The sequence below is a fragment of the Leucoraja erinacea genome, chromosome 6, assembly GCF_028641065.1.
Source record: "Leucoraja erinacea ecotype New England chromosome 6, Leri_hhj_1, whole genome shotgun sequence".
NCBI classification, from domain to species: Eukaryota; Metazoa; Chordata; class Chondrichthyes; order Rajiformes; family Rajidae; genus Leucoraja; species Leucoraja erinaceus.
In genome coordinates, this window is record NC_073382.1 from 3207776 (window position 1) to 3235660 (window position 27885).

Below are 27885 nucleotides of genomic sequence, written 5' to 3' on the forward strand. Positions count from 1 at the left end.
CCCCGAACTCTACCTCCGCTGCATTGACGATTGCATCGGTGCTACCTGCTGCACCCACACACAACTCACTGACTTCATCCATTTCACCACTAACTTCCATCCGGCACTCAAATACACCTCGAACACTTCTGCCATTTCCCTACCATTTCTAGACCTCACTATCTCCATCGCAGGTGACAGACTACTGACCAACATCTACTATAAACCCATGGCTATCTGGACTACACTTCTTCCCACCCTGCTTCCTGTAAGGACTCCATCCCCTACTCCCAATTCCTCCGTCTACGCCACATCTGCACCCAGGATGAGGTGTTCCACACCAGGGCATCAGAGATGTTCTCATTCTTCAGGGAACGGGGGTTCCCGTCTTCTAGGGATGAGGTTCTCAGCAGGGTCTCTTCTATACCCCGTAACTCTGCTCCCACTCCCCATCCCCCCCCACTCCCAACAAGGGCAGAGTCCCCCATGTTCTCACTTTCCACCCTACCAGCTGTCACATACAACAAATAATCCTCCGACATTTTCGCCACCTCCAACGGGATCCCACCACTGGCCACATCTTCCCATCTCCCCTTTCTACTTTCCGTAGAGACCGCTCCCTCCGTAAGTCCCTGGTCAATTTGTCCCTTCACACCCAAACCACCCCTTCTCCTGGCACTTTCCCTTGCAACCGCAGGAAATGCTACACTTGTCGCTTTACCTCCTCCCTTGACTCCATTCAAGGACCCAATCAGTCTTTCCAGGTACGGCAGAGGTTCACCTGCACCTCCTCCAAACTCAACTATTGTATCCGCTGCTCTAGATGTCAGCTGCTCTACATCGGTGAGACCAAGCGTAGGCTTGGCGATCGCTTCGCCCAACACCTCTGCTCGGTTCGCAATAACCAACCTGATCTCCTGGTGGCTCAGCACTTCAACTCCCCCTCCCATTCCGAATCCTACCTTTCTGTCCTGGGCCTCCTCCATGGCCAGAGTGAAGCCCACCGTAAATTGTAGGAGCAGCACCTCCTATTTCCCTTGGGCAGTTTACACCCCAGCGGTATGAACATTGACTTTTCCAATTTCAGGTAGTCCCTGCTTTCTCCTTCACTTCCCAGCTCTCCCTCAGCCCATTGGCTCTGCCTCTTCCTTTCTTCTTCCCACCCCTCCCCACCACCCTCACATCAGTCTGAAGAAGGGTCTCGACCCGAAATGTCGCCTATTTCCTTCGCTCCATAGATGCTGCCTCACCCGCTGAGTTTCTCCAGCATTTTTGTCTACTTTAGAATTTGTCTTGTTCTGTTAATGAGTTGGCTGATCAGCCATGATCATATTGAATGGCCGTGCAGGCTCGAAGGGCCTACTCTTGCACCTATTTTCTATGTTTCTATGTTAATGTACTAATGTTTTATATCTCTTGAATGACAGCTGCTTGGTAGATCAATAGACCTGAATCGACTGATCACTCAAAGAATTTCAACAGCAATGTATAAATCATTAGAATTGGCAATTACACGTTTTGAGAGTGAAGATCTCACCTCCATTGTGGTATGTTTCTGTATTTTAAAGAATTGGTGCTTTAACAGGTACTGAAAAAAATTGTATTGTGTTCAAATGCATCGTTGTGAATTTAATTGTGCTTTATTGTCTATGTTGCATCATATATAATTGCACAACCTCCTAATAAACAGTAAGGTATTCAGCAAGAACATTAGCAGAGATGAATTCTACAAGCAATAACTCGATTGTTTTTGATTTATTTCCGGTTAAAGTATTAGTTGGAGTTGTGCAACTTTTTGCAATGGAATATATAACATTACACTTTAAAGAACTATGTTTGTAATGTTACATGAAGACTTTTAAAATATACTAGACTAAGTGGGACCCGTTGGGTCCCAGCATCACACGGAAGGGCTGGTCACCAACGCAATATTCCACCTCTCCACCAATTCCAATACTGCTCACCAGTGGGGGGGAGTGGGGGGGCTGTCTGTTGCGCTAGTATGGGTGTTGCGGGGCGAAGGTACTGGTTTCCAGAGGGCTAGTATAGACATTGTGGGCTGTATGGATGCTTGGGCAGGCATCCAGCAGTTGCAACGATTTTAAAATCCAAGGCGAGGCAATCAATTGGACTGCAGAGACCCGACAATCAAAATTCATTTTGTGAACCCAAACTTTTTTAAAAGGGCTGCAGCCACTTTACAGCCGTATCGAGGGGACTCACCGTGGAGCAGACGTGCATTCAGTGTTATTCGCAGCTCAGTCTCTGCCAGACCCTCTCGCTTCCTGGGTCTGGCAGAGACTGAGTGAGGCACGACACTTCCTGGTTTTATAGCCCCTCCCCCTGCCGCCAGCGGGGGCAGCAGAGAGAATGGGGAATTTTGTAAAAACATTAATATCTCTCTCATTTTTCATCGATGGAAAAAATCGACGGTAATATGGATTTTGGGACAGTGTGGTGGCTTGTATTACAGTGCTATCATGGCACAATAGAATAATTGGATACATGTCTAAAAAACATGCATTTTGGGAATGTATACGGTGCAGACAAAAAAAAATTACAAAAGAAAGTAGAATATCCTTGAATCTTGGAAGAAAATTGGATGTGCGCTTGAAAAGAATCAATGCAAAATCTTGGGTGGGGGGGAAAGGAAACGTGTTAGATTAAATTTGACACGTCTTTCAAGGACATAGAACAGGCACAAATAATTAGATTATTTCCAATGCAGTAAGATTCTATGAATGTCCAATTGAATATACAGTGCTGTGCTTTTACACAGTAATCCTTTAGACAAGTTGATTGCTTAGCTTCATCTGGAAAATGTACAATACTGAACCCTCATTTTGTTCTGACTTTGGTTCTTTAGGAGCTTGAAGGACTTGTGGAAGTCAATCGTATGAGTCACAAGCTGCTTAGTAAATACCTCACCCTGGATAGTTTTGATGCAATGTTCAGGGAAGCCAATCATAATGTATCAGCACCATATGGAAGAATAACCCTTCATGTTTTCTGGGAGCTCAATTACGATTTCCTTCCAAACTACTGTTACAATGGTTCCACGCAAAGGTTTGACTTTGGTCATAAATTATTTTCATACTCGAGTGTAAAATTGTGGCATAATCTATCTGATACTTGACTTTTAATGACAAAAACAGACACAATGCTGGAGTAACTCAGCGGGTCTGGCAGCACCTCTACAGGACATACATTGCTCTCCATAATGTTTGGGACAAAGACCCATCATTGATTTATTTGCTTCTGTACTCCACAATTTGAGATTTGCAATAGAAAACAAATCGCATGTGGTTAAAGTGCACATTGTCAGAATTTAATAAAGGCCATTTTTATATATTTTGGTTTCACCCTGTAGAAATTACTGCTGTGTTTAGGGGATATGGGGAGAAGGCAGGAACGGGGTACTGATTGAGGATGATCAGCCGTGATCACATTGAATGGCGGTGCAGGCTCGAAGTGCCGAATGGCCTACTCCCTCACCTATAGTCTATTGTTTATACACAGTCCCCCAATTTCAGGGCACCATAATGTTGGGGACACATTACTTCACGGGTGTCTGTAATTGCTCGTGTGTGTTTAATTGCCTCCTTAATGCAGCTATAAGAGAGCTCTCAGCACCTAATCTTTCCATCACCTTTGGAAACTTTTATTGCTGTTTATCAACATGAGGACCAAAGTTGTGCCAATGAAAGTCAAAGAAGCCATTATGAGACTGAGAAACAAGAATATAACTGTTAGCGACATCAATCAAACCTTAGGCTTACCAAAATTAACTGTTTGGAACACCATTAAGAAGAAAGAGAGCACTACTGAGCTTACTAATCGCAAAGGGACTGGCAGGCCAAGGACGACCTCCACAGATGATGACAGAAGAATTCTCTCTATAATAAAGAAAAATCCCCAAACACCTGTCCGACAGATCAGAAACACTCTTCAGGAGTCAGGTGTGGATTTGTCAATGACCACCGTCCGCAGAAGACTTCATGAACAGAAATACAGAGGCTACACTGCAAGATGCAAACCACTGATTAGCCGCAAAAATAGGATGGCCAGGTTACAGGTTGCCAAGAAGTACTTCAAAAAGCAACCACAGTTCTGGAAAAAGATCTTGTGGACAGATGAGATGAAGATTAACTTATATCAGAGTGATGGCAAGAGAAAAAAGAGAAGGAACTGCCCAAGACCCAAAACTTACCACCTCATCTGTGAAACACGGTGGTGGGGGTGTTATGGCCTGGGCATGTATTGCTGCTGAAGGTACTGGCTCACTTATCTTCATTGATGATACAACTGCTGATGGTAGTAGCATAATGAATTCTGAAGTGTGTAGACACATCCTATCTGCTCAAGTTCAAACGAATGCCTCAAAACTCATTGGCTGGCAGTTCATTCTACAGCAAGACAATGATCCCAAACATACTGCTAAAGCAACAAAGGAGTTTTTCAAAGCTTAAAAACAATAAGTTCCTGAGTGGCCAAGTCAATCATCCGATCTGAACCCAATTGAGCATGCCTTTGATATGCTGAAGAGAAAACTGAAGGGGACTAGCCCCCAAAACAAGCATAAGCTAAAGATGGCTGCAATACAGGCCTGGCTGAGCATCACCAGAGAAGACACCCAGCAACTGGTGATGTCCATGAATCACAGACTACAAGCCATCATTGCATGCAAGGGATATGCAACAAAATACTAAACATGACTACTTTCATTTACATGACATTGCTGTGTCCCAAACATCATGGCGCCCCGAAATGGGGGGACTATGTATAAACACTGCTGTAAATTCTACATGGTGAAACCAAAATGTATAAAAATGGTCTTTATTAAAATCTGACATCTGACAATCCTCTGGAACTACTCCAGAATCTAAAGAGTTTTGAAAGATTATTACTAATGCATCCACTATTTCTGGAGCTACTTCCTTAAGTACTCTGGGATGCAGCCTATCTGGCCCTGAGGATTTATCGGCCTTTAATCCATTCAATTTACCCAACACCACTTCCCGACTAACCTGGATTTCACTCAATTCCTCCAACTCCTTTGACCCGCGGGCCCCTGCTATTTCCGGCAGATTATTTATGTCTTCCTTAGTGAAGACGGAACCAAAGTAGTTATTCAATTGGTCCGCCATATCCTGGTTCCCCTTCATGAATAACCCTTCATGTTTTCTGGGAGCTCAATTACTGTTTCCTTCCAAACTACTGTTACAATGGTTCCACGCAAAGGTTTGACTTCAGTCATAAATTATTTTCATACTCGAGTATTGTGGAATATTTGTGGAATACAGAGACAAATAAATCAAATTGTGGAATACAGAGACAAATAAATAAATGATGGGTCTTTGTCCCAAACATTATGGAGGGCACTGTGGATAGGCAAAATCAGAAACTTTGCCCTTCCATGTTCTCCAGAGATGCTGCCTGATCCGCTGAGTTACTCTGGCCATGTGCTTTTTTTGGATAGTTATCAGTTTAGTTGTTTTGGGTAAGATAAGTTATATTGTGTTGTGTACTTTGTTGATTAATTTAAATGATGTTCAATTTAATGAATGCTCTATCTGGAACACTGATTTCCATAGTCGTTCCTGTAACATATTACAAATAATTATATATTATGAGTACCATTTAACATAGTATGGTGTTGTGGGATGCTTCAGAAATTTAATCAGACAGAAGTATACATTGAGCTAAAGAATTACATTTCAACATTGGAAAATTAAATTTTGACCCCAGTAAATTTTGGTAACCCTGGCCTCATTCTGAGAGAATTTCAGTTTGCTATTTACATTCTGCCCACACTTAAATAAAATTAACTTGTTTTCTCACATTCAGTTCTGATTAAAGGTTTGTCAACTGAAATGCTGACTCTGTTTCAAGCATGTTTAGTTTTTATATCAGATTTGCAGCATCTGCAGTTCTGTGGATTTTTCAATGTTTGTTAATATATTGCTTCACACTGACATTCTTACACATTCCTTTATCAGATTTAAATTATCCATTTTGGTCTGGATCCTTTAAATACTCCATTTAGTTTTGCACTAGGCTCCAAATCTCCTTTTATCATTATTCTATTTCTCAACGTGGTCCTTCTCACCTATTAATTTGGTCCCAAATCATTTCTGACTCTTAAAACTACGCATGATTTCCGTTCACAAAACCATGTTAACTTTACCTAATTACTCAGAATGCCATAACATTTCATTCGCTCCATAGATGCTGCTGCACACGCTGAGTTTCTCCAGCATTTTTGTGTACCTTCGATTTTCCAGCATCTGCAGTTCCTTCTTAAACAATAACATTTTATCTAATAGTTCTAATGCTTTCTCGGCAAATATGTTAAGCTAATTTGCCTATAGTGTTCACCTGCCAACTTTCTTTTTGAATGAAGAAGCTTCATGTAAATAGCAATAGAATTATTCAGATATTCTGCCCAATGATCTATTCCGTTTTTTTGGTCTGTAGTGTGTCTTGGTTATATGAATTTTAACTACCGATCCTCTCCATTACAAGGGTGATTATATTTCAGAAGTATTTAAAAGATAAATTAATACCAAAGACTGATTAGAACAGGGGCCTGGTTGACACCTTATCAGTTAAAGAAAATGGTGCTTCATTTACAAAAGTGGATTGCAATATCACTGCTTTTCCCCATTTGTCCAATCATCTAACCCTAACCCACCTGGCCGTATCTCATCTAACCTAATGGCATTGATGCTGATTTCCAAATTAATACCAATCTTCCGGGTAGCTAATTTAACTAAATTAAGTATTATGCCAAGGGTATTTCTGGTCTACTCAAGTATACATTTAATCAGAGAACTTCAGACTTTTTTGCATATTTACACCTTGTCCGACATTATGATTTTACCCGTGGGGAAATAATGACATTTAAAATTAATAAAATATTATACCTTTCATTATTCTTAAATCCACAGGTTTGTGCGCACTGTTCTGCCCTTCTCTCAAGAATTTCAAAGAGATAAGCAGCCAAATGCACATCCACAGTACTTATATGGAACTAAGGTTAGTGCATTCCGTAACATATTTTATTTTTGTTTGAAGTTGTGAAGGCGTAATAATAACAAGTTGTTTCATGTCGTTGAATGTGGATTTTCCATTTAATTTGCTGAAGATCTTAACCAACATGAAATGCTCACAACCTCTTAGCATTCAAATGAATGATCTAAATTAAATCCTAAAAAAAATTGTTTAAACAAAATACACTAAACAAGTTTTAGGTTTTTGGATCTCTGGACCATTGCTCAGATAGTCACAGGACATACAGCAAAATTCCAATCAATGCTGTGTTGAATATTTGGAAATGCCAATGATTTGGCATTTGATCATTGCATGATGTTTTACGGGCTCCTTGGAAACTCGTCAGAGTCCTGGTTCAAATATTTACTGGTGTCACTGGAATTTTTTTGTGATATTGTGTAACATCTCAAAATAAACGTGAGAAAATGTAAAGTGTGATGGTTATGGATAGCAGTGGTAGCCACTAGTGCAGAAAAATCAACACCAAAATCGTGCGTTTGCCGGATCATTGGAGCTTTTCTGTACTTTGTTATTTTAAATCCTCGATTTATGTAAAAATATGGCAGTTCATGAATAAGAAATATACTCCTTTAGCTGTCGTTCTGATTCTTATTCTTCTTGTCTTACCTTGTTTGTTTTCCAGTGTTGTGTATATTTGTTTTGTCCTCCTCACTTTTTCTCTACTTTCATATGTTCTGGCTCTTTCCAAGTTGACTATAACGTGGATTGATGTAGCACATTTAACATGGCAAAACATTCAAAGGCACTTCGCAGAAGCATTATCAGGTAAAATCAGGCACTGAGCCATATTTGGAGACATTAAAAGTGATGACTTAAAAACCTGGTAATGGAAATAGGTTCAAAGAGTTTTTCTTTTGAAGAGAAAAGACTGGAAATAGATAGGCAGAGAGATTGAGTGATGTCCCAAACATTGGGCCTTGCATTATCCTTTAGCCTATCCTATTAATACCTGATATGTTTGTGCAACATTGTTCTTCTGTATACTTCTGCATACCCCTTGGATAATATTTGAAAATCAAAAACTGCTGATTCTTGTGGTTAAATTTTTTTTTAATTGCTCGAAGTATTCAGAAGGTCAGGCAGCAACATCTACAGTTGGAAAAAACAGTTAAAGTTTTGATTCAAAAACTGCTCATCAGAACTGGAGAAGTGAGAAAATTAATTGTGAAGGGTGGTGGAAGGGAAGAGATAGGCATCTCTTTCATTTGCACAAGAATGTCGTAAATAGAATGGCAGATGGAAGAGTGAATCAGAAATTGCAAAGGAATTCTCGAGTCCCATCGCTGTAATTCATTTTTCTTTTTGTGAATCGACCACAACCGTAGTGGCTCGCTGTCTGCTTCTATTTGCCCATTGTCAGAGATCTCACTGCTAAACACAATGTCATTGATTTTTGGACTATCATTCATTTTGGCTCCTCTGGAGATTTCTCCCTTTCCCCTCACTGCCTCACCCTTGCTCCATCCCCGCTCGTGAAAGAAGTTGCTTAGGCCTCTAATCTCAAGAACCTTAACAACATCAGCCTGCATCCATTCTATTTCCAAGATTTTGGATATCTGTCCCAATCTACTCTTATTTTGGCCTGTTCGTGTCCTGTAGAACTGACTTTCTATATCACATTTGTTTTAAATCTCATACAATCTCTGGCACAACTGTATGTATCACTAATCTCCATTTTTTTCAGCTGCTTCCAGGAGTGATTAAAATTTAGGATGCTCAGGAGACACAGGGGTTTTGGAGAACTGTATTACTGAAGGAAAGTGCAAAGACCGCAATAGTAATAGCAAGGAAGATGAGGGGTGATCTTATAGAAGTGTATAAAATCATGAGAGGAATAGATCGGATTGATGCACAGAGTCTCTTGCCCAGTGTAGGTGAATCGAGTAGCAGGGGACATAAGTTTAAGGTGAATGGGAAAATATTTAATAGGAATCTGAGGGGTAATTTTTACACGCAGAGTGTGATGGGTGTATGGGACAAGCTGTCAGAGAAGGTAGTTGAGGTATGGACTATCCCAACATTTAAGAAACAGTTTGACTTGTGCTTGCATAGGACAGGTTTGGAGGGATATGGACTAAACACGGGCAGGTGGGACTAGTGCAGCTGGGCCGTACCCCACCACCCGCCGACACACCCCTCCCACACACACCCCTCCCACACACACCCCTCCCACACACACTCCCCCTACACACACCCTGCCCTTCCCCCTTCCCCTCCCAGCATACCCCATCCCCTCCTCCCACAACCCCCACTCACCCCTACATGCCTGCCTGCTGCCACCAAACCCCTCCCCCCCCACCACCCCTGCCCAAACCCCCACCCCGTCACGACAGCAGTAGGCCACGCCAGGGGCTGGATGGGGTAGACCATGGTAGCGCTAGGCCACGCAGCGCCCCCCCCCCCCCCCCCCCCCCCCAGCCCCGACCCCCCCCCCCCCCGACAGCCGTCCCCCCCCTCCCCCTGCAGTAGACACGCTCCTGAAACATAGAAAATAGGTGCAGGAGTAGGCCATTCGGCCCTTCGAGCCTGCACCGCCATTCAATATGATCATGGCTGATCATCCAACTCGGTATCCTGTACCTGCCTTCTCTCCATACCCCCCCCCCCCCCCCTTTAGCCACAAGGGCCACATCTAACTCCCTCTTAAATATAGCCAATGAACTGGCCTCAACTACCTTCTGTGGCGTGGCAGAGAATTCCACAGATTCACCACTCTCTGTGTGAAAAATGTTTTCCTCATCTCGGTCCTAAAAGATTTCCCCCTTATCCTTAAACTGTGACCCCTTGTTCTGGACTTCCCCAACATAGGAAACAATCTTCCTGCATCTAGCCTGTCCAACCCCTGAAGAATTTTGTAAGTTTCTATAAGATCCCCCTTCAATCTTCTAAATACTAGCGAGTCTAACAGTTAAAGTTTCGATTCAAAAACTGCTCATCAGAACTGGAGAAGTGAGAAAATTAATTAAATAGGACTCCCCCCCCACCACCGGCCCTCGACAGGCTGCAGAACGCTGCACCCCTACTGTCCCTAACAGCCCCCGCCTGAATCCGTCGCCCTCTCCTGGCTGCAGGACGCTTGCCCCTCCCCCCACCGGCCCCGCCCGAAGCTGTCCTTCCCCACCGGCTGCAGGACGATCCTCCCTCCCCCACCGGCTCCCGACAGCCCCCGGCTGCAGGATGCTCCCCCCACGACCCCCACCTGAAGCCGTCCCCCTCCCCCGGCTGCAGAATACAACAAGAGAAGCAACAAAAAAGAATGGACTCGCCTCTAACGTTTCAATTGTTGTTATATTTTGTTAATCACATTTTAAGCTTTAATAAAGCCTTTTCCACTTGTCAGCTGTGCCTGCGCAGTTATACCTGCGTATTCTACGTCCCAATGGGAACCCAATGGGTGGGAATGGCTGCGCCGCTGAAGAGCCGCTAAGAATGGGTGGGGGGGGATGGAGTGAGTGCAGGACGCTCCCCCACCCCCACTGGCCCCCGACAGTCCCCGCCTGACAGTGCCGCCATCCCGGGAATTAACCTTGTAAACCTACGCTGCACTCCCTTAATAGCAAAATGTCCTTCCTCAAATTAGGGGACCAACCTGCACACAATACTCCAGGTATGGTCTTTCCCTGCAGCCAAAGGAGGCTTGTTCTTTCATCTCTTCCCACCATGTAATTTCCATCCAATTCCCATTCTCACCTATCCATACACATCCTTCTGTACTGTCATGACAATGTAGAACAGAAGCTTGAGAAACAGCATCCCATCTTCCTGCTGGGCACATTGCAGCCTTCTGAACTCTATTAAATTCATGTAACTTCATACAACTTCATGTGCCTTGCTTTATCTGTCTGCATCTGAACAGGCCAGCCCATCCATCTGGGGTATTGGCAGAGCTTTTTTTTATTAGCATAGCCTGACGTGCTGGGCATGATATGTAGCCCTGTTAGGTAACTATATTTTCCCCTCTTTATGGAAAATATTGTTTTGCCATTCAACCCTCAAGCAGCACACACAAACTATTTTTTCTGGTTCTTCAACTTTCCCCAACTTATATGGCTCATAGCTTTCATTGAAAATCTGGCTGGTGTGATTTCTTCCTATAAAGTGCATGTCTTGAAATATTATAGAATCTTTTGTGTACAAGGAACTTCCAACATATGTTAATGTGGTTGAATTAAATGGGAATTTCTTGTTATATAGGAAATAGCTTGTAGCTGAGACAATTTTTAAAAAAACATATAAACCTGCTGTGCTCACCAAATTGATTAAAGCCAGCTATGGTAATTACTTGATGAATCATTCTGGGTTGTTAACATGCTTTTTGTATAGTTTTTGTATTTTATGTAATGCTAATGAATTCAAGGAATCAGTGATATAAGGAGACAAAATGAAATCTAATTTTCTCCCTATTTGTGCTGCTGAACTTTATTTTGGGCTGAGATTTATTTGACACTGACTGCCTATCCCAAACCACAGGGGAAACATGTTATTTCATTTCTTGTGCTGCAGATTTTGGATCCCATATTGCATATCCCTTCCTCTAACTGACTCCAGGTGCACCTCCATCTCCAGATTATTTATCCATCCACTGGCCCCACTCCATTGTGCTGCCTCTCCAGAAAATGAGCTAAATTACTCACCCATGTTTTCTCTCTGTACATTTTCCTAAATTCATTGTTTCTGTGTGCCTCTTCTGAACTTCACCCCCTGTTCCTTTGATGTTAAATGCCATGTGTGAAACCTTCCTATTATTTTGCTGAGGTTTTAAACTAAAATATAAGGAGGTTACCTGTCCTACCTTAGTCATCATCCCACTTTTCACCCTCATGCCATTTTGGTTAATTCTCCTTCCCTCCTCTCCCTCTTGCTCACTGTGTCCATGCATCCCCTTCACTGTGCCATTCCTTTTTAATCCATTCTCACAATTCATGTGTTTACATTAATAATTTTCATAATTTATCCTATGCTAGTTTAAATATTTGATTAATCTGTTTGTAAGTTTAGTGTTCAAGTTTAGTTTAACAATGAAATCAAGTGCCTAAAATTGTAGTGTTGTAGCAAATTTCAGGGTTCACCTTTTAGCTTCCCGTTTGTACAGAATGGAAATATTTTTCTGCACAAAACCTTGATTCCCAAGATTGCACAAATTTAATTTTATCAAATAGACTTTGTCATTGCATCTCTGACTTTCTAACTCTTCATAGCTTCAATTTTATGTTTTTAAGGATTATCTCCAACATTGGTTTCTTTAAGTCTTCTTGTGATTACTTTTACATTATTTCCTCTTGTATACATCAATCCAGGCTCCAAGTTGCTTTTTCAAATATCTCTTATACTTTTTTGTACCTGCCATCAATATTTCATTACTTGTAACATGTTTGACACATTGAAATGTTTTTGATTTTGAAAACAACATGTTTATAAATAATAATACTTTATTCCATAACAAATCTTAGAAAAGATTGGGTGATGTGCTTGTTATTTGTTGAGAAGTTTAGCACAGACTTTGGTTAAGAATTTTCTGGATTATTAAACTACTTCAATATGGAAATAAAGCTTGCAGGTAGACACAAAATGCTGGAGTAACTCAGCGGGCCAGGTAGCATCTCTGGAGAGAAGGAATGGGTGACGTTTCGTGTCGAGATCCTTCTTCAGACTGAAGTTACTCCACCATTTTGTTCGATTTAAACCAGCATCTGCAGTTCTTTTCCTACACATAAAGCTTACAGGTTATTAATTTGCATCTGAGTATCACAGCGCCACACATCAAATTCTGACAGATTCTGCTTGCTTAATATTCTCAAATATTTCTTTAATCTAGTATCCTCGTTTTGTTGATGATTTCTTTTTTGAAATTGAAAGATTTATTGACTATTGGCTAATTTTAGGTTTTCTTTCAAATGTCATTGTGATACAGAATGTGATACAGAAATGTAGTTCAGCATAAACGGTCAATTAAACTTTGATTTTCATGGTAATTCTGGATGAGGGATAACATTTTAACCTGGGGCAAGAGTTCACCTTATTTTTGTGCAGGGTCTATTAAATGCAATTGAGCTTTCAATGCCATGATTTCTTGACTCAACTGACAGACAATATATCGAACATTTCATATTTCCCCGAGTACTGCACCTAAATGTCTCTTTGATTATGGTCTGAAGTCTTTGATGTCACTTTGAACCCATGAATCTTTGACGTACATACAGGTGCCACCATGCCAACTGTACATGAAAATGGTAATCTTGTGTTATTTCCATGGAAGCCATTTTGGTTCCCAGGCTGAGGTTGCCAACTTATTTTGGGCTTCTCACATTGTGAATTTTGTTAATATTCCCCCAAGTAATTTGCCACTGATTCTTAAGCTGTATCAAATTGTTAATTTCTTTGGTTTCCTTTAAATCTGAGTGTCATAAAAAGCTAATATGTTAATCTGCTCTTGCGCCCCACATTTCTTTGTTAGAATAAGTACATTGGCTGTTATTTAAAAAAAAAAAAATTGAATGAAAAAACATTTTTGGAAATATCAAAAAGGATGATTCTTTTTCACCTTTGTTATCATCTCTGGACTTTCTTTTGTAATTCCAAATTCCATGAAAATTTGAAATAATTGCTGTGGTTAACATGTTTAATGAAAAGGTTTGTATTGCCTTGGTCATTATCGCAGAGAAAGCTCCAAATAACATTTCATTTGTACATTTGTAGGCTCTGAACTTGGCGTACAGCAGCATTTACAGCAATTACAAGAACTTTGTCGGCCCTCCGCATTTTAGAGCTATTTGCAAGCTCATGGGCTATCAAGGAATTGCCGTAGTAATGGAAGAACTACTGAAAGTTGTTAAGAGCCTGGTAAGTAGGTTTGTGAATTTGAACTATACCACTTGTTTGACAGCTGTTAACTTTAGCTCTTGAAATTTATTCGTGGCAAGTCTTTAAGAGAGCAAAATAGTACAAAAATGACCAGTAACATGTCATTGTTTGTTTACTTGAGGGCATTTATATATTTCCTCCCCATTAAGTGTTATCTTTCCAGGTTGGAGGGGCTAGGTAGATGTACTAGTAGTACGACAACAGATTATAATGTAGCTCAAATCGGAAACGTAAACGGGAGAAAAAACTGGTTGAGTAACAATTCACAAATTAGAATATCAGATCAATTACAAAGTACCCAGTATTAACATACCTTGCTTCTGTGGGAAATTAGTAAAATCGTGAATCATTTTGATGGGTAAAATTAAAAAATTGAAGGAATACTGTATGAAAGCCATTCCTGTGTGTTGTTATATTTATGATACTACAGTTACTAATGCATAGTTCCAGAGTTTGTACTGATTATTATTTGTATGTAATGTTATAAAATTCCTATCTATGTTGATTTAGAAACAGCGAGTGCAGTTTTGGGGTACTGAAATGTTAACACATTGAAAATAACTGGGTGTACTTGAATAAGTCTCATGTATCATAAGTTTTGTAAGATTATAATGTACAATTATAAATGTGACATTTTCATACCCTTTTACAAAAATAACTCAAATGGAATTTTTTTTCATGTTAACCTGTTTGGCAACATCAAGGAATGAGTTAGTCAGGTGTAGAGGGAACTGTAGCAAAGAAAGGATGTTTGTATCTGGAAATCTATACAACTCGTACGCACAGAATTGAGAAATAGTTTGTAATAGGCAAAAACAAGCTCTTTTAGAATCTTGAGCTTTTGTGGGTGCCTGGAACATACTGCCAGAAGTTATGGTGGGGACAAATACAATTTTAGAGACTTTTCAATAGGCACATGGATATGCATGGAATAGATTATGCAGGCAGATAAAAGTCATGGTATCATGTTTGGCAAAGACATTGGGAGCCGAGGGGCCTGTTCCTGTAGTGTACTGTTCTGTTTAATAGCAAAGGCCATTTGAACAAGTTATTTGTGTGTGAGTGAATATAAGACCTGTTGGTATGACTGTCTTCTGTATATGCTTAATCTCAGCTGCAAGGAACCATTTTGCAATATGTGAAGACTTTAATGGAAGTGATGCCTAAAATCTGCCGCTTACCCAGACATGAATATGGCTCGCCAGGTTAGTAAAACCAATAGACTGTCTCGATTTCTATTACTCAATAAAATATTGTGCTAAATGGAAAACGAACACATATAAAATTGCGAGTCTATGAACCATTGTGTCATGGGTTGCAGAGTAAAATAAGGTTGTTATAGTAGAGGATTTTAACTTTCCCAATATTGACTGGGAAAATCATAGTGTGAAAGATTTAGATGGGGTGCAATTTCTCAAAGGTGTTCAGGAGAGTTTTCTCCGGCAACATGTAGAGGGCCCCACACGTGAGAGGGAAACACTTGATCTAGTTTTGGGAAATTGGGAAGGGCAAGTAAATGATGTATGTTGTGGAGGAGCCTTTAGGGACCAGTGACCACTGTTGGATTAGGTTTATGATAGTTATAGATAGGGACAGAGAGGGCTCATGTGTTAAAATGCTAAATTGGGGTAAGGCCAACTTTGACGGTATGAAAGAAAGTCTTGCTCAAGTTGATTGTAGCAGTTCTTTGAGCGGAAAGAACCATCAGCCAAGTGGGATCTTTTTAAAAATGTGCCGTCAAAAGCTCAGGATATGCAAATCCCTGTTAGAGTGAAGGTCAAGGCAGGCAAATGTAAGGAAGCTTGGCTGACGAGAGAAATTGGGGCATTGGTCAAGAATAAGAAGGCACATGCTACAGGTATAGACAGCTGGGACCAAGTGTATTCCTGGAGGAGTTTCTGGAATTAATGAGCAATGTAAAAACGGAAATCAGAAGGGCAAAAAGGACCAGGAGATAGCTCTGGCAGATAAGCATTAAGGACAATCCCAAGAGATTGTATAAATACAGAAAGAATGGTTCCTCTTCATCCTCCCCCTTCTCAGTTCTCCGACCAGTCTTACTGTCTCCGACTACATTTTCTCACTATACTGCCCACTCCCTCGACATCAGCCTGAAGAAGGGTCTCGACCCAAAACGTAACCCATTCCTTCTCTCCAGAGATGCTGCCTGTCCCACTGAGTTACTCCAGCATTTTGTTTCTATATCTTCGGTTTAAACCAGCATCTGCAGTTCCTTCCTACACAATGTTATTTTAATCATCTTTGGCGTTTACAAGTGGGCCAAAGGGCCTTGCTTCTGTGCTATGTGACTGTAACTCTAATTTTATTTCTGAACAGGAATTCTGGAATTTTTCCACCACCAACTAAAAGATATTGTGGAATATGCAGAACTGAAGACTGTATGTTTCCAAAATCTACGAGAAGTTGGAAATGCTGTTCTCTTTTGCCTTCTTATTGAGCAGAGTCTGGTAGGTCGAAGTGCTAACTTCCAGAGTACAAGGAAAGGATGCACAGAAAGCATGCACATAATTCCATACAGCAATTCCATTAGTTTTATAAAGCATTGGCAAGTCGTAAGAGGCCAATCTAAGTACATACAATAATACAGGAGGCCACATGTGTCGGAAGGATCTGCAGATAGCAGACAAAATGTGTAGGAAGGAAGGTAGGCATTTTGTGTCTATCTTCAATACAGAAGGACATTGGGTTCAGCAAAGGAATCCGATTGTTTCCATTCCTCATTACTTCACTGTAACCCTTCAACTTATTCCATTTCACATGTCCATCAACGACTCTTTAGCCACTTATCTACACTAAGGGGTAATTTGCAATTGCCTTTAGCCTACCTGCACATGTTTGGGAGGTGAGAGCAAACGTGATAGTCAGAGAGAATGTGCAAATTCTTCACAGTTGGCACCCAAGGTCAGGATTGAACCTAGGTCCTTGAAGCCGTGAGGCAGCATGCCGAATGATGCATCACCATGCCGCCCTTCACTGAGGTTAATTCCTCCAGGATGTCTTTGATCAATTCAAAACCATTATTGCCCCTGATTGCCGCAAGATTTTATCTTCAAATAAAAAAGTAAAACTCAATACTTATCAACTCTTTAATGTAATGTCTGGTCTAAAGAATATCACCCTCGTTGACTCTATAGTATTGTTTGCTAGTCGAGGTGTGGGATTGCAAGTGATTACAATTATTTATGTAAAGGTGTAGCAAATATTAATTTAAGCATATCTTAAATGTATAATACAATTTAATTTAAAACAAATGTGTTCTACTTCAATTTTGTATTGCAAGTCAATGCCTTAGATTAGTTGTGTTGTGCAACTTGTAATGGAAATATTCTGTTATCCAAAATCTGTGTGAATTTTGAAATATCTTTATCGGAAAAACTTTGCTGTGATGTTATTTTATGAGCTCTGTTGAGCTACATTTCAAAATCCAAAGGACAGATTATTATCTGATGTACATTTTCATTGTTTGCTCTGTTGCTGGTGAAGATTCTTGAAAGTTAACATTGCCAAGTTGTGTTGGTATAGTCGTACTCCATGTGCATGTCTGAACAGGGATTTAATCTTCGGTCCCCTAAGTCAGAATGAAAATAATTCATTTCATGTGCAACTCTGAATGCTTATGAAGAGGCCATCACTTATTTTCTGTCATTGAATGAATTGCACATGCACCTCTTTGAAAACTATCATGCTGGTGCTACTCTGCTCTTCCCCGTTCCCCTGCAACATTTCCTCATTTCAAGTGTACTGTATTAATAACTTTTTGAAGTTGACTATTGAATGATGTGTGTCATTTTTACACCACTAGCTCTAACAGTTCCCATGCAGGAATCGTCCTGTGAAAAATCCAAGGACCAGAAACCCTGCCTGCTGACAATGCATCACACAGACTGCTACTGAATAGAATAATCAGACAACTATTCAATCATTAATACTTCTTCACAAGCAATTTTTAACTAAACTATTAATTGACCAGAGTTATCTGCAGCAGCCCTGAATTAATATCTACATTCTCTTCTCTCCAGTCTTTAGAGGAAGTTTGTGACTTGCTCCATGCAGCACCTTTCCAGAATATTTTGCCTAGAATCCACATCAAAGGTAATTGAAGAGAACTCCAATTATTTTCTGGTCCATGAAAATTCTAATTGCGGTAACAGGAAAGCTAATACGTTTACGGTAGAGTAATTTAGTGACTACTTTAACATTGAAATTAATCTTCCATGTTGCATTTTAGTTAACAACATTTTGAAAAGTATGGTTCGAACTCTGAGTCAAGTCAGTCTTAAATGCAGTTTAAATTATTTTCAATGTACTTTAATGGTTTTGATCGAAGGACACAAAATTAATTGAAATTCTTGCAGGAAATGTTTAATGCAGCAGAATTACGTGAGTGAAATTTAACTTGCGATTTTACAGTTTTTATCCACGAGTAGTTGCTCTGCTCAACAGCCAAAACTCTGTAGCCTCCCTTTGATCTGGTATTTTGTTGGTTCACATTCTTTAACAGCTGAGGACATTTTAAATACATGAAACTAAATAAATCTGCAGTGGAAAGCTAATGTCAGTAATAGTGAAACTACTGATTGTCATTAAAAACTCATCTGATTCACTAATCACTTTGTTCTTAGTTAACTCAAGAGCATATTGGAATGACCAATATATGCTGACTTAGCCAGCAACACCACACATTTTGGGTCGAGAATAAACACATTTTTAATATTCCATGTGTTAATTTTCAACAGAGGGTGAGAGGCTAGATACAAAGATGAAGAGACTGGAAACTAAATACGCCGCACTTCATCTTGTCCCTCTGATAGAGCGACTTGGAACACCTCAGGTAATTATTTATTTGTCCCGCTGTAAGCCACTTGTTTCCAAAGTTGTAAGAGCATTTGCAGGTTACTTCGACAATGTAATGTGGAGCAAAATCAAATTATAATTGACAGAAGTTCTCATGATTACTAAAACATGAGGGTACTGCAAATTATATCTGGTTTTCTCCTCCAATATTCGTCCATAATGCATAATGTAAAATACACCATTTCTGTCTACAAGATGAATTTGTCTCAACCAGGTGATGACCAAAAAGTTAATACATCAATGCTTAATACTGTTTGGAGAAGAATGATATTGTATACAGGTTTTATTTATGACTGGAATCCTCCCTTCAACATAAATGTAGTGTGTATTTGTGATGAAACAATAGTATAGGCAATAGACATAGGTGTGCCTTCTTGGCTGTTCATCACTTGGTTCTTCTGCAGATCATTGATACTTTTAACGGAAATAAACTTGAAGCTCTCAACCATTTGCACTTTGGCATTGATGCTGTTTGGGCCATGTCCTCCACCAGGCTTCCTGAAGTCGATAACTAGCTCCATCATCTTGCTTGAGGGACACATCTTCTGATCAAACCTGAGTAATGTGGCCTCGAGCCAACACTCTCCCTACCTCTACTCCGGATCTCTGCAACTCATTCCTCCACTTTTTCGCTGACAAAATCAGCACCATCTATCAATCTTTATTCCCCTGTACCCGACTCCCCAGCATCTACTCCACCACCTACCAAGGCCCCTCCTTTCAACATCTCCACTGACCTCCTTACCCCTCCTCCACACTGCTTCCTCTCCCGGTTTGACCTGGTCACCCCTACTGAAATCTCCAAACTCATTAGCTCTTCCAAACCCACTACCTGCTCCCTCGACCCTCTTCCCACTCCCCTGCTGAAGACCCGCCTCCCCGTTCTCTGCCCCATCCTCATTAATCTCTTCAACTCCTCATTGTCCCAAGGAATTGTCCCCTCCGCTTTCAAAACTGCTGCTGTCACACCAATCTTAAAGAAACCTGGTCTTGATCCCTCCTCTCCCATTAACTACCGCCCAATCTCTAACCTCCCCTTTCTTTCAAAAACCCTGGAGCGTATCGTTGCGTCACAATTTCATTCTCACCTCCTCGCGTATAACCTACTTGAACCCCTCCAATCTGGCTTTCGCCCTCTCCATAGCACAGAAACTGCTCTCCTCAAAGTCCTCAACGACCTCCTCACCTCTGCTGACACTGGTTCCCTCAACATCCTCATCCGCCTCGACCTGAGTGTGGCCTTCGATACAGTGAACCATAACATCCTGGAGACAGAGCCTTCTCCAGGGCAGCTCCCAGGCTCTGGAACTCCCTCCCACAATTGATCCGGACTTCTGAGTCCCTCACCATCTTCCAGTCCCGCCTCAAGACCCAACTTCACCTCTGCATACCCTTAGTCCCATATCCCCCCCCCCCCTTTCCACCCCCCCCCTTTGCATCTCTGTCTTACTGCTCTATTATGTTTTGTTCTTGACTCACCATGTAAAGCGACTTTGAGTCCTTGAAAAGCGCTATACAAATAAAATGTATTATTATTATTGAGATCTGGTCGTTTAGCAAGCATCACACACTGAATTTGTGCAACTAATTGCTTATTCTGAATGATAACTGGAAAATCGAAACCAATCAGATAAACATTTCATCTTGCATAAAAGCTGTGTATGCTGTAAATCTAAAATGAAAACAAAATACTAGATATAATCCATACGTCAGGTAGCATCTGTGGAGTGAGAATTGTTGACACTTGAAGTTGATAGCTTTAGCAGTCTGCATGGAAGGTAATTGACATGAAACGTTAATTCTTTGGATCAATCTGCTTTGATATGTAGTTTTCACACTTTACCCTTCCATACCTTTAGTTTCTCTCCCCGGACTCTCAGTCTGAAGAAGGTTCTCGACCCAAAACATCATCCATTCCTTCTCTCCAGAGATTCTGCCCGTCCCGCTGAGTTACTCTCACATTTTGTGTCCATCTTCGGTGTAGACCAGCATCTGCAGTTCCTTCCTCCACAATTCTTTTTGTTTTGCTCCCTATTAATGTTACCTGAGCAGTTACAAACTTTCCTATTTATACTTTGAGGATCTCAATCAAATTCTCTCTTCTCACCAGGGCTGCTTGGTCCTGGACCCACTTTGTTTAATGTTAACCAGCACCAGATATAAGCAAGCCCACATCACAGCAGTCATTGTGTGAAATGTTGTACAGTGGTTGCAGTAATACCATGATAAGCTAGCTCTTTGAGTTCCATTTGAATCACTAAAGATGTAAAATTAAGCTGATCAATCTGCGATGAAGGAATTTCTAGAACTTCTAATCTGTTTCTAACTTAAATGATTTCATAAACAGCAAGTTGCAATTGCTCGTGAAGGAGATTTGCTGACAAAGGAGCGCCTCTGTTGTGGACTGTCCATGTTTGAAGTGATTCTGACAAGAATTCAACAATTCCTGGATGATTCCATTTGGCGAGGACCTCTTCCAAGTAACGGAGTAATGCACGTGGATGAATGTGTGGAGTTCCACAGACTCTGGAGTGCCATGCAGTTTGTGTACTGTATTCCAGTAGGGACACATGAATTCACTGTAGAGTAAGTGCTTGTATGTCTCCATTTCTCATGATGATGCAGTAATCTGACCCAGTGAGTGAATGGATTGGTGACAGATTTGCATCTATCAGTATGATTGTGCTTTTCTAACTCTGCTTCATGTGCTTGATACATTGGGCCACATTGTAGATTTTGTGTACAAAATCTTGCGATGAATAGATTGGGTAGTCTATTGCCCACAGTAGGGGAATCGAGAACCAGAGGACTCGAGGGGGGGGGGGGGGAAAGATTAAATAGGAACCTGAGGGGTAAATGTTTCACACAAAGGCTGGTGGGTATGTGGAACAAGCTGTCGGAAGGGGTAGTTGAGGCAGGTACTGTAACATTTCAACATTGAAGAAACATTTAGACGGGTACATGGGTGGGACAGGTTTAGAGGGACATGTGGGTCAAACAGGCAGCTGGGACTAGTGTAAATGGGACATGTTGGTCAGTGTGGGCAAGTTGGGCCAAAGGGCCTGTTTCCACGCACTATGGCTGATTCTATTGATAATAAGGTCTTGAGAAAAATTATAGGTTGTGGTGTCATGCATTTCTTTTATCCTGTGAGAAAGGGTGGGCTCAGAATTTTGTTTTTTTTCCCCTTCATAGAATTAACTTTGTTTCACCCACTGGAGTGTTCTTGCAATTGAGTTCAGAAATAGTGAATGCAAATTCACTGTTGGTATTGTACTCTGTTGTAACTAACATAGAGTAGTTAGCTGAATTGCTACTTGCCCAGGAGAGGGAGCTTGTCACCGCAAACAAGGTTAGTAGTTAACCACAAAGGGAAAAACCGCAGTGTGACTTGTACGATTTGAGTATAGGAGCAGGGAGGTTCTACTGCAGTTGTACAGGGTCTTGGTGAGACCACACCTGGAGTATTGCGTACTGCTTTGGTCTCCTAATCTGAGGAAAGACATTCTTGCCATAGAGGGAGTACAGAGAAGATTCACCAGACTGATTCCTGGGAAGTCAGGACTTTCATATGAAGAAAGACTGGATAGACTCGGTTTGTACTCGCTAGAATTTAGAAGATTGAGGGGGGATCTTATAAGAACTTACAAAATTCTTAAGGGGTTGGACAGGCTAGATGCAGGAAGATTGTTCCCGATGTTGGGGAAGTCCAGAACAAGGGGTCACAGTTTAAGGATAAGGGGGAAATGTTTTAGGACTGAGATGAGGAAAACATTTTTCACACAGAGAGTGGAGAATCTGTGGAATTCTCTGCCACAGAAGGTAGTTGAGGCCAGTTCATTGGCTATATTTAAGAGGGAGTTAGATGTGGCCCTTGTGGCTAAAGGGATCAGGGGGTATGGAGAGAAGGCAGGTACAGGATACTGAGTTGGATGATCAGCCATGATCATAATGACTGGCGGTGCAGGCTCGAAGGGCCGAAAGGCCTACTCCTGCACCTAATTTCTATGTTTCTAAGGGTTTGATCTTTTAAAAAGTGAACTAAAGTGGCAACAGGTGAAATATACTATTTAAAAATCAGATTTTTGACTAAACTCTCCAAAGGGTATTTTCTTTACATTTCTGGATGGACTGATGAGTCGTTGCAGATTGTGTGCTTTGAAATTACTAATCGCATTTGAAGCCCTAAAAATGGCGTGCAGGTTTGTCCATGGACATTCGAAATGTCTCGGAGTCTGAGTTGCATATGCAAAATGAGAGGCGAGACATTAGCACCATGACACAAATTAAGTAGAAACTGGAGAACATGGGGCTAAGATATAAATGATATTGAGGGGTGGTATGGATTTTATTGAATGCCATTTATCAAAATCCTAGCATATCTCACAGCGCTTTTCTGTCAAGCTGCTATAGGCAGGAGTCATACTTATTATTGTGCTGGCTATTGGGCAACAGTAGTGGATGTACTAGTGATGCTGGTAATGCAATAGTAGTCCAATTGAACAAGATGTGAACATATACTGGAACTAGTGAGAATCCAGAGTCCTGGCCATAAGAGACATATGTAACTGTTCAATTTCTAAAATAATTTTAGTTTGGGTGAATTGTTACAATATAGAACATTTCAAATTTGTTTTTCTTTTAGACATTTTTGTATTGTGGATATCGAGTTGGATGATCAGCCATGATCATATTGAATGGCGGTGCAGGCTCCGACTTCTTGAAACGTTCCCTAGTGAACAAACTATTTTTAACTTCTAGACGATGAACTATGTTTCTCTCAGGGCAAGATAGTATTTGATGAACATTGGTTATATTCTGGTGAGAGTAATCAATTGATGGCAATAATGATATCAGCATTGGGAATCATTGTAGGAGCATGTAGCTGGTTCCAGTAGGAGTGCCTGGACACTGCACTGGAATCAGAACTCTTTACAGTACTGCTCAAATGTACAATGTTACCTGCCTCAAATGGCAGGGGTTGACACAAACTGGAGTTTTTCTGATGCGTGTACATCAGCTCCCCATTCGATAAACAATCTCGCCCACAAACAACTTTTTAAAACAATGAAAATTATGTTAATGTATCCCAAATCATTCAAGAACGTGATCTATTTGACATTAACGTTGTGTTTAAATCTCACAGGCAGTGCTTTGGGGATGGACTGCACTGGGCTGGCTGTATGATCATCACATTGCTTGGACAACAACGGCGCTTTGATGTCCTTGACTTCTGCTACCATCTGCTGAAAGTTCAGAAGCATGATGGCAAAGATGATGTCCTCAAAAATGTGGTATGTAATTTTTTGGTCTTGAAGACGTTATCTCTTCACCAGGCAATATTTGCTGAGCATTCATTATTCTCCAGTGCTAGTTCCCACTAGTTGTCAGCAGTGGTGCCTTAACTATGTAAATGTGCTTAGCCATTTGACCCATCTGGGATTTGCTAAGTCAACCCAAACCTGATCTGATCACTGTTATATTTGAATGGCATTAGCCTGCATACATAATAATTGATTGGAAAAGTTGTGAATTATTCCATCGACTGTGAGATGTACCCATTCCAAACAATTCAGGAAGTCCATTAATCTTGCGTAAACTAACCCTAGTTCAGAATCAGAAAAATTTATCATACCGGGTGCAATTGAATTACCCGCTTGCATGTAACATGGTAACAATAGATACAACAATGAATGCAAAACAATAGAATGGTGCAGATTGTAGTGTGATCTTGAAGTAGTGCAAAAATACTAAAGTTCAATAAGAGAAGGAGGTAGAGTTATGTAGCAAAACGTTCGGGAAGTGGGTGTGAAAGACGGTGATTGTTTCAGGAACTCAATAGTGGAGTAGAAGCTGTTATTAATGGGCCTGTCCCACTTAGGCGGCTGCAGGAGATTATCAGTCACCACATGTTCGCGGGTGGTTGCCGGGGAGTCGCCTTCATGGTCGTGAGGAGTTCCCGCATTCTGGGAACTAGTCGCGGCCGCATTATGGTCGCCGCAAATTTTTCAACGTATTGTGACATTAGCGGCGGCAAGAATAAAGCCGCCATGGAGAGTAGCGAGAATTCTCGTGCCGTAGGTGGGTCACCAGGAGGTCCTAGTGGGTTGTCAGGAGGTCTAAGGTCCTCATAGGTTGTAGCTGGTGCTGACCAGGGAATTTCATTGGCTCATTGGGGGTAAAAAACGTATGCACTAGTTTTCAGAACCACGGATAACCGTTTATGTTTAATGTTTAATGTCCGCCGAGCTTCACAGCCGTGTATCTCTGGCACCTTAAACGTTGTCTCCACTCCTTCAAAGGACTTACTGTACACTGTGCTTCAGCGTCTTAATTACAGCACCAACTTTCCTGTTCATCGCGGTGTGTGTCTGTATCACCTTGGCTTTGCACCGTGTGAATTTCACTCATACAACACTTCCCCCACCCCTGTCCCCTGCCTGCATAACGGGCTGGTGATGAAGCAATATGTGTGTGTGTGTTCCACTCTGACAGTCGCTGTTCCAGTTGCTGGTTTTTCAGGCGACTGCCAGCAACTTGACAGTCGCCAGAAAAATCGCCTAAGTGGGACAGGCCCATAAGTCTGGACATCCAGGCTTTTAAGCTCTGGTATCTTCTCCACAAAAAAAAGAAAGAAAAGGAATGGATAGAGTGACAATACATCATGAAGATGGATTGATGAGCCTGTGATGAACTGCAGTATTTGCTACTCTCTGCAGATTTAAGTGATCTTGAGCAGAGCAGAGCAGCTGCTATACCAGGCTGTGATGCAACCCATTAAATTACTTTATATTGTGTAACTGCAGAAGTTCAGAAAAAACCTTGTTGACATGCCAAATCTTTTGTGACACCTAAAAAGTTAATATGCTGATGTGCTTTCTGGATCACTGCGTCAGTATTAAAGGACTAGTTTACTGGTGATTGGGATGGCAAGGATCATGAAGCTGTCGACCATCTCCACAGCAGCACTATTGTTGAGAACGGGCAGTGTCACTTCCTTGCTTCTTTGGGTAAATATTTTGTCATTCTAACAGTACGGGTCAGGTTGTTGTTCTGACACAAGGTCCCTGATCTCTTTCCTGTACTTTGTCTCATTGTTGTTGATCCATCTGAGTGTTAAATGATGGTCTTGATGAGTTAGGTGACTGAGCCATTCTCCGTTGAAATGAATCTGAGGGCTAAGCACAAGCAAGAAACGAGGTTCATAACATCAACCCTATTTATTTTAAGTTTTCTTTCCTTTCCATATTTACAGCCTTTGAAGAAAATGGTCGACAGAATTCGCAAATTCCAAATTCTCAATGATGAAATCTTTGCTATCTTGAGCAAGTACCTAAAGTCAGGTGACGGTGAAAATGTCCCTGTGGAGCATGTCCGTTGTTTCCAGCCACCTATTCATCAGTCACTAGCAAGCTCCTAATAAAAGGCACTTGGGGCCGTGGAAGTAATCGAGGGATATTTGTAAGAGAACTGTGTTATTGTGAGCACCTGAATAATCAACTGCATTCTAATAATGGGAAATGATTCACTATTTAAACTGCTGTGTGATTTTGTTTATAAATAAGAACAGTTTTTGTATTAGATGAGGGTTTTATGGATGATCTTACCATCAAACACTACCAGCAATAAAGTATCTGGAAGGAATTAAAAATAGTAAAAACTGGTTCGACATTTTAACCGCAAAGATTTCTTGAAATATAAAAAAAATGTAATCAGACTATGACTTCTTTGTAATGGCATTGTTATAAGGATATTAACATTTTTGTTCAAATCTATATATTTTACACTAGCCTACATTGATAGTTTACTAGTGCTGTACTAAAAGATGTTTTTTCCCACTCTTCCAGTAATATTTTTGCTTCTAATTTTTTTCGTACTGCGGCTCATTTATACTGTTTTCCACTGTTTATAGTTACAAGAAATTTACAAAATGAGTGATGAGATTTTTTGAAATGTTTACCAGTTTCTATGGAAAAATAAATATTTCGGCATCTAATTTGACGACTCCTGCAATTCTGCCAGCTTTTCATTTGAACTGCATGCAGTTGTTAATTTAATCTGAATCAAAAATGTTTGGGGTTTATAGCTATTTTATTTTATCTCGAGAGCATCAAGAGGAATGTTTGTTCCTACTGATCACAATTTAGTGATCCTATTTACAAAATTAGACGTGAATGGATATAATATTAGAATAGGTTTCTGTGTAGTTCTGATTTACCCCTTATCACCAAATAGTCTGTCGGCATTCATTGTCTGAGTTTAACTTGGAAAAATAGGAATTGTCAATAGAATGTGGTACTAAAAGTCCTTGATGTAAATCAGCCCCTTCAAAGGACTAATAGGGATCCATTTTAATTACTGATTAATTTTTTGCCACCTTTATACATAGATTTATTTTTTTAAATGGCTCGACCAATATTCCCCATCGAAGCTAGTCCTATTTGCCCGAGTTGGCATATATCTCACTGTATGTATCATAATCATGTACCTGTCCAAGTGTCTTTAAAATACTGTTATATTTATCAATTAGAAATGTCCTTGTGGGTGACTGCGTCTTACACTTTGCCATGTGAATTTTAATTTCTATCATGCCCTTGGAACAAGTGAAGAAATAAACCTAGAGTACAGGCTTCCATTTATAAAACGCCTTGTTGCTTAACTCAATCTACAGTTGTATTCATAAGAAACCTCGTTTATGGATAATCACAAGATTACAAACAATTATGTCACTGGGAGAAAGGGGGCAAGCAAGTTTCAGATTCCCAATATGAATAAAGATCTTTTCAAGAGCACAAAGTATTTTTTTAGTTACTGCAGGCTACTGCAAAATACTAAATTTTGAATGTTATATTGTTTAAGAGTATAATTGCACCAGAATCCGATAGAATTGCTTGTCCATTTCAATGGCCACCTGCAGTTCGATGAGTAGCTGTGTTTTATGAGACAACGGTGTCTCGATTACTGCAGGGAGATGACATGGAACCAGTGACAGCTTTCTTCTGCTTGTCAATTTCCAGGATAACTTTTAAATGGTTCTTCAGTTCCTGACTGAAATCACGTTATAACCAATTTAACCTGCATAATAGTCTTCCTTAA

General features: G+C 40.7%; 1 protein-coding gene across 1 annotated transcript in view; it reads left to right on the forward strand.

Annotated features, from left to right (window-relative positions):
* cyfip1 (cytoplasmic FMR1 interacting protein 1) overlaps positions 1–27433 on the forward strand; it is a 96766-nt gene extending 69333 nt beyond the window's left edge. Inside the window, exons 22-32 of the mRNA XM_055636492.1 lie at positions 1407–1526; positions 2846–3045; positions 6930–7017; positions 13750–13893; positions 15029–15119; positions 16252–16382; positions 17955–18027; positions 18672–18766; positions 21137–21375; positions 23936–24083; positions 26045–27433. Of these exons, the coding sequence (XP_055492467.1) occupies positions 1407–1526; positions 2846–3045; positions 6930–7017; positions 13750–13893; positions 15029–15119; positions 16252–16382; positions 17955–18027; positions 18672–18766; positions 21137–21375; positions 23936–24083; positions 26045–26209 (1494 nt within the window). The 3' untranslated portion in view covers positions 26210–27433. The remainder of the gene's footprint in view (positions 1–1406; positions 1527–2845; positions 3046–6929; positions 7018–13749; positions 13894–15028; positions 15120–16251; positions 16383–17954; positions 18028–18671; positions 18767–21136; positions 21376–23935; positions 24084–26044) is intronic.
* The last annotated feature ends 452 nt before the right edge of the window (positions 27434–27885 follow it).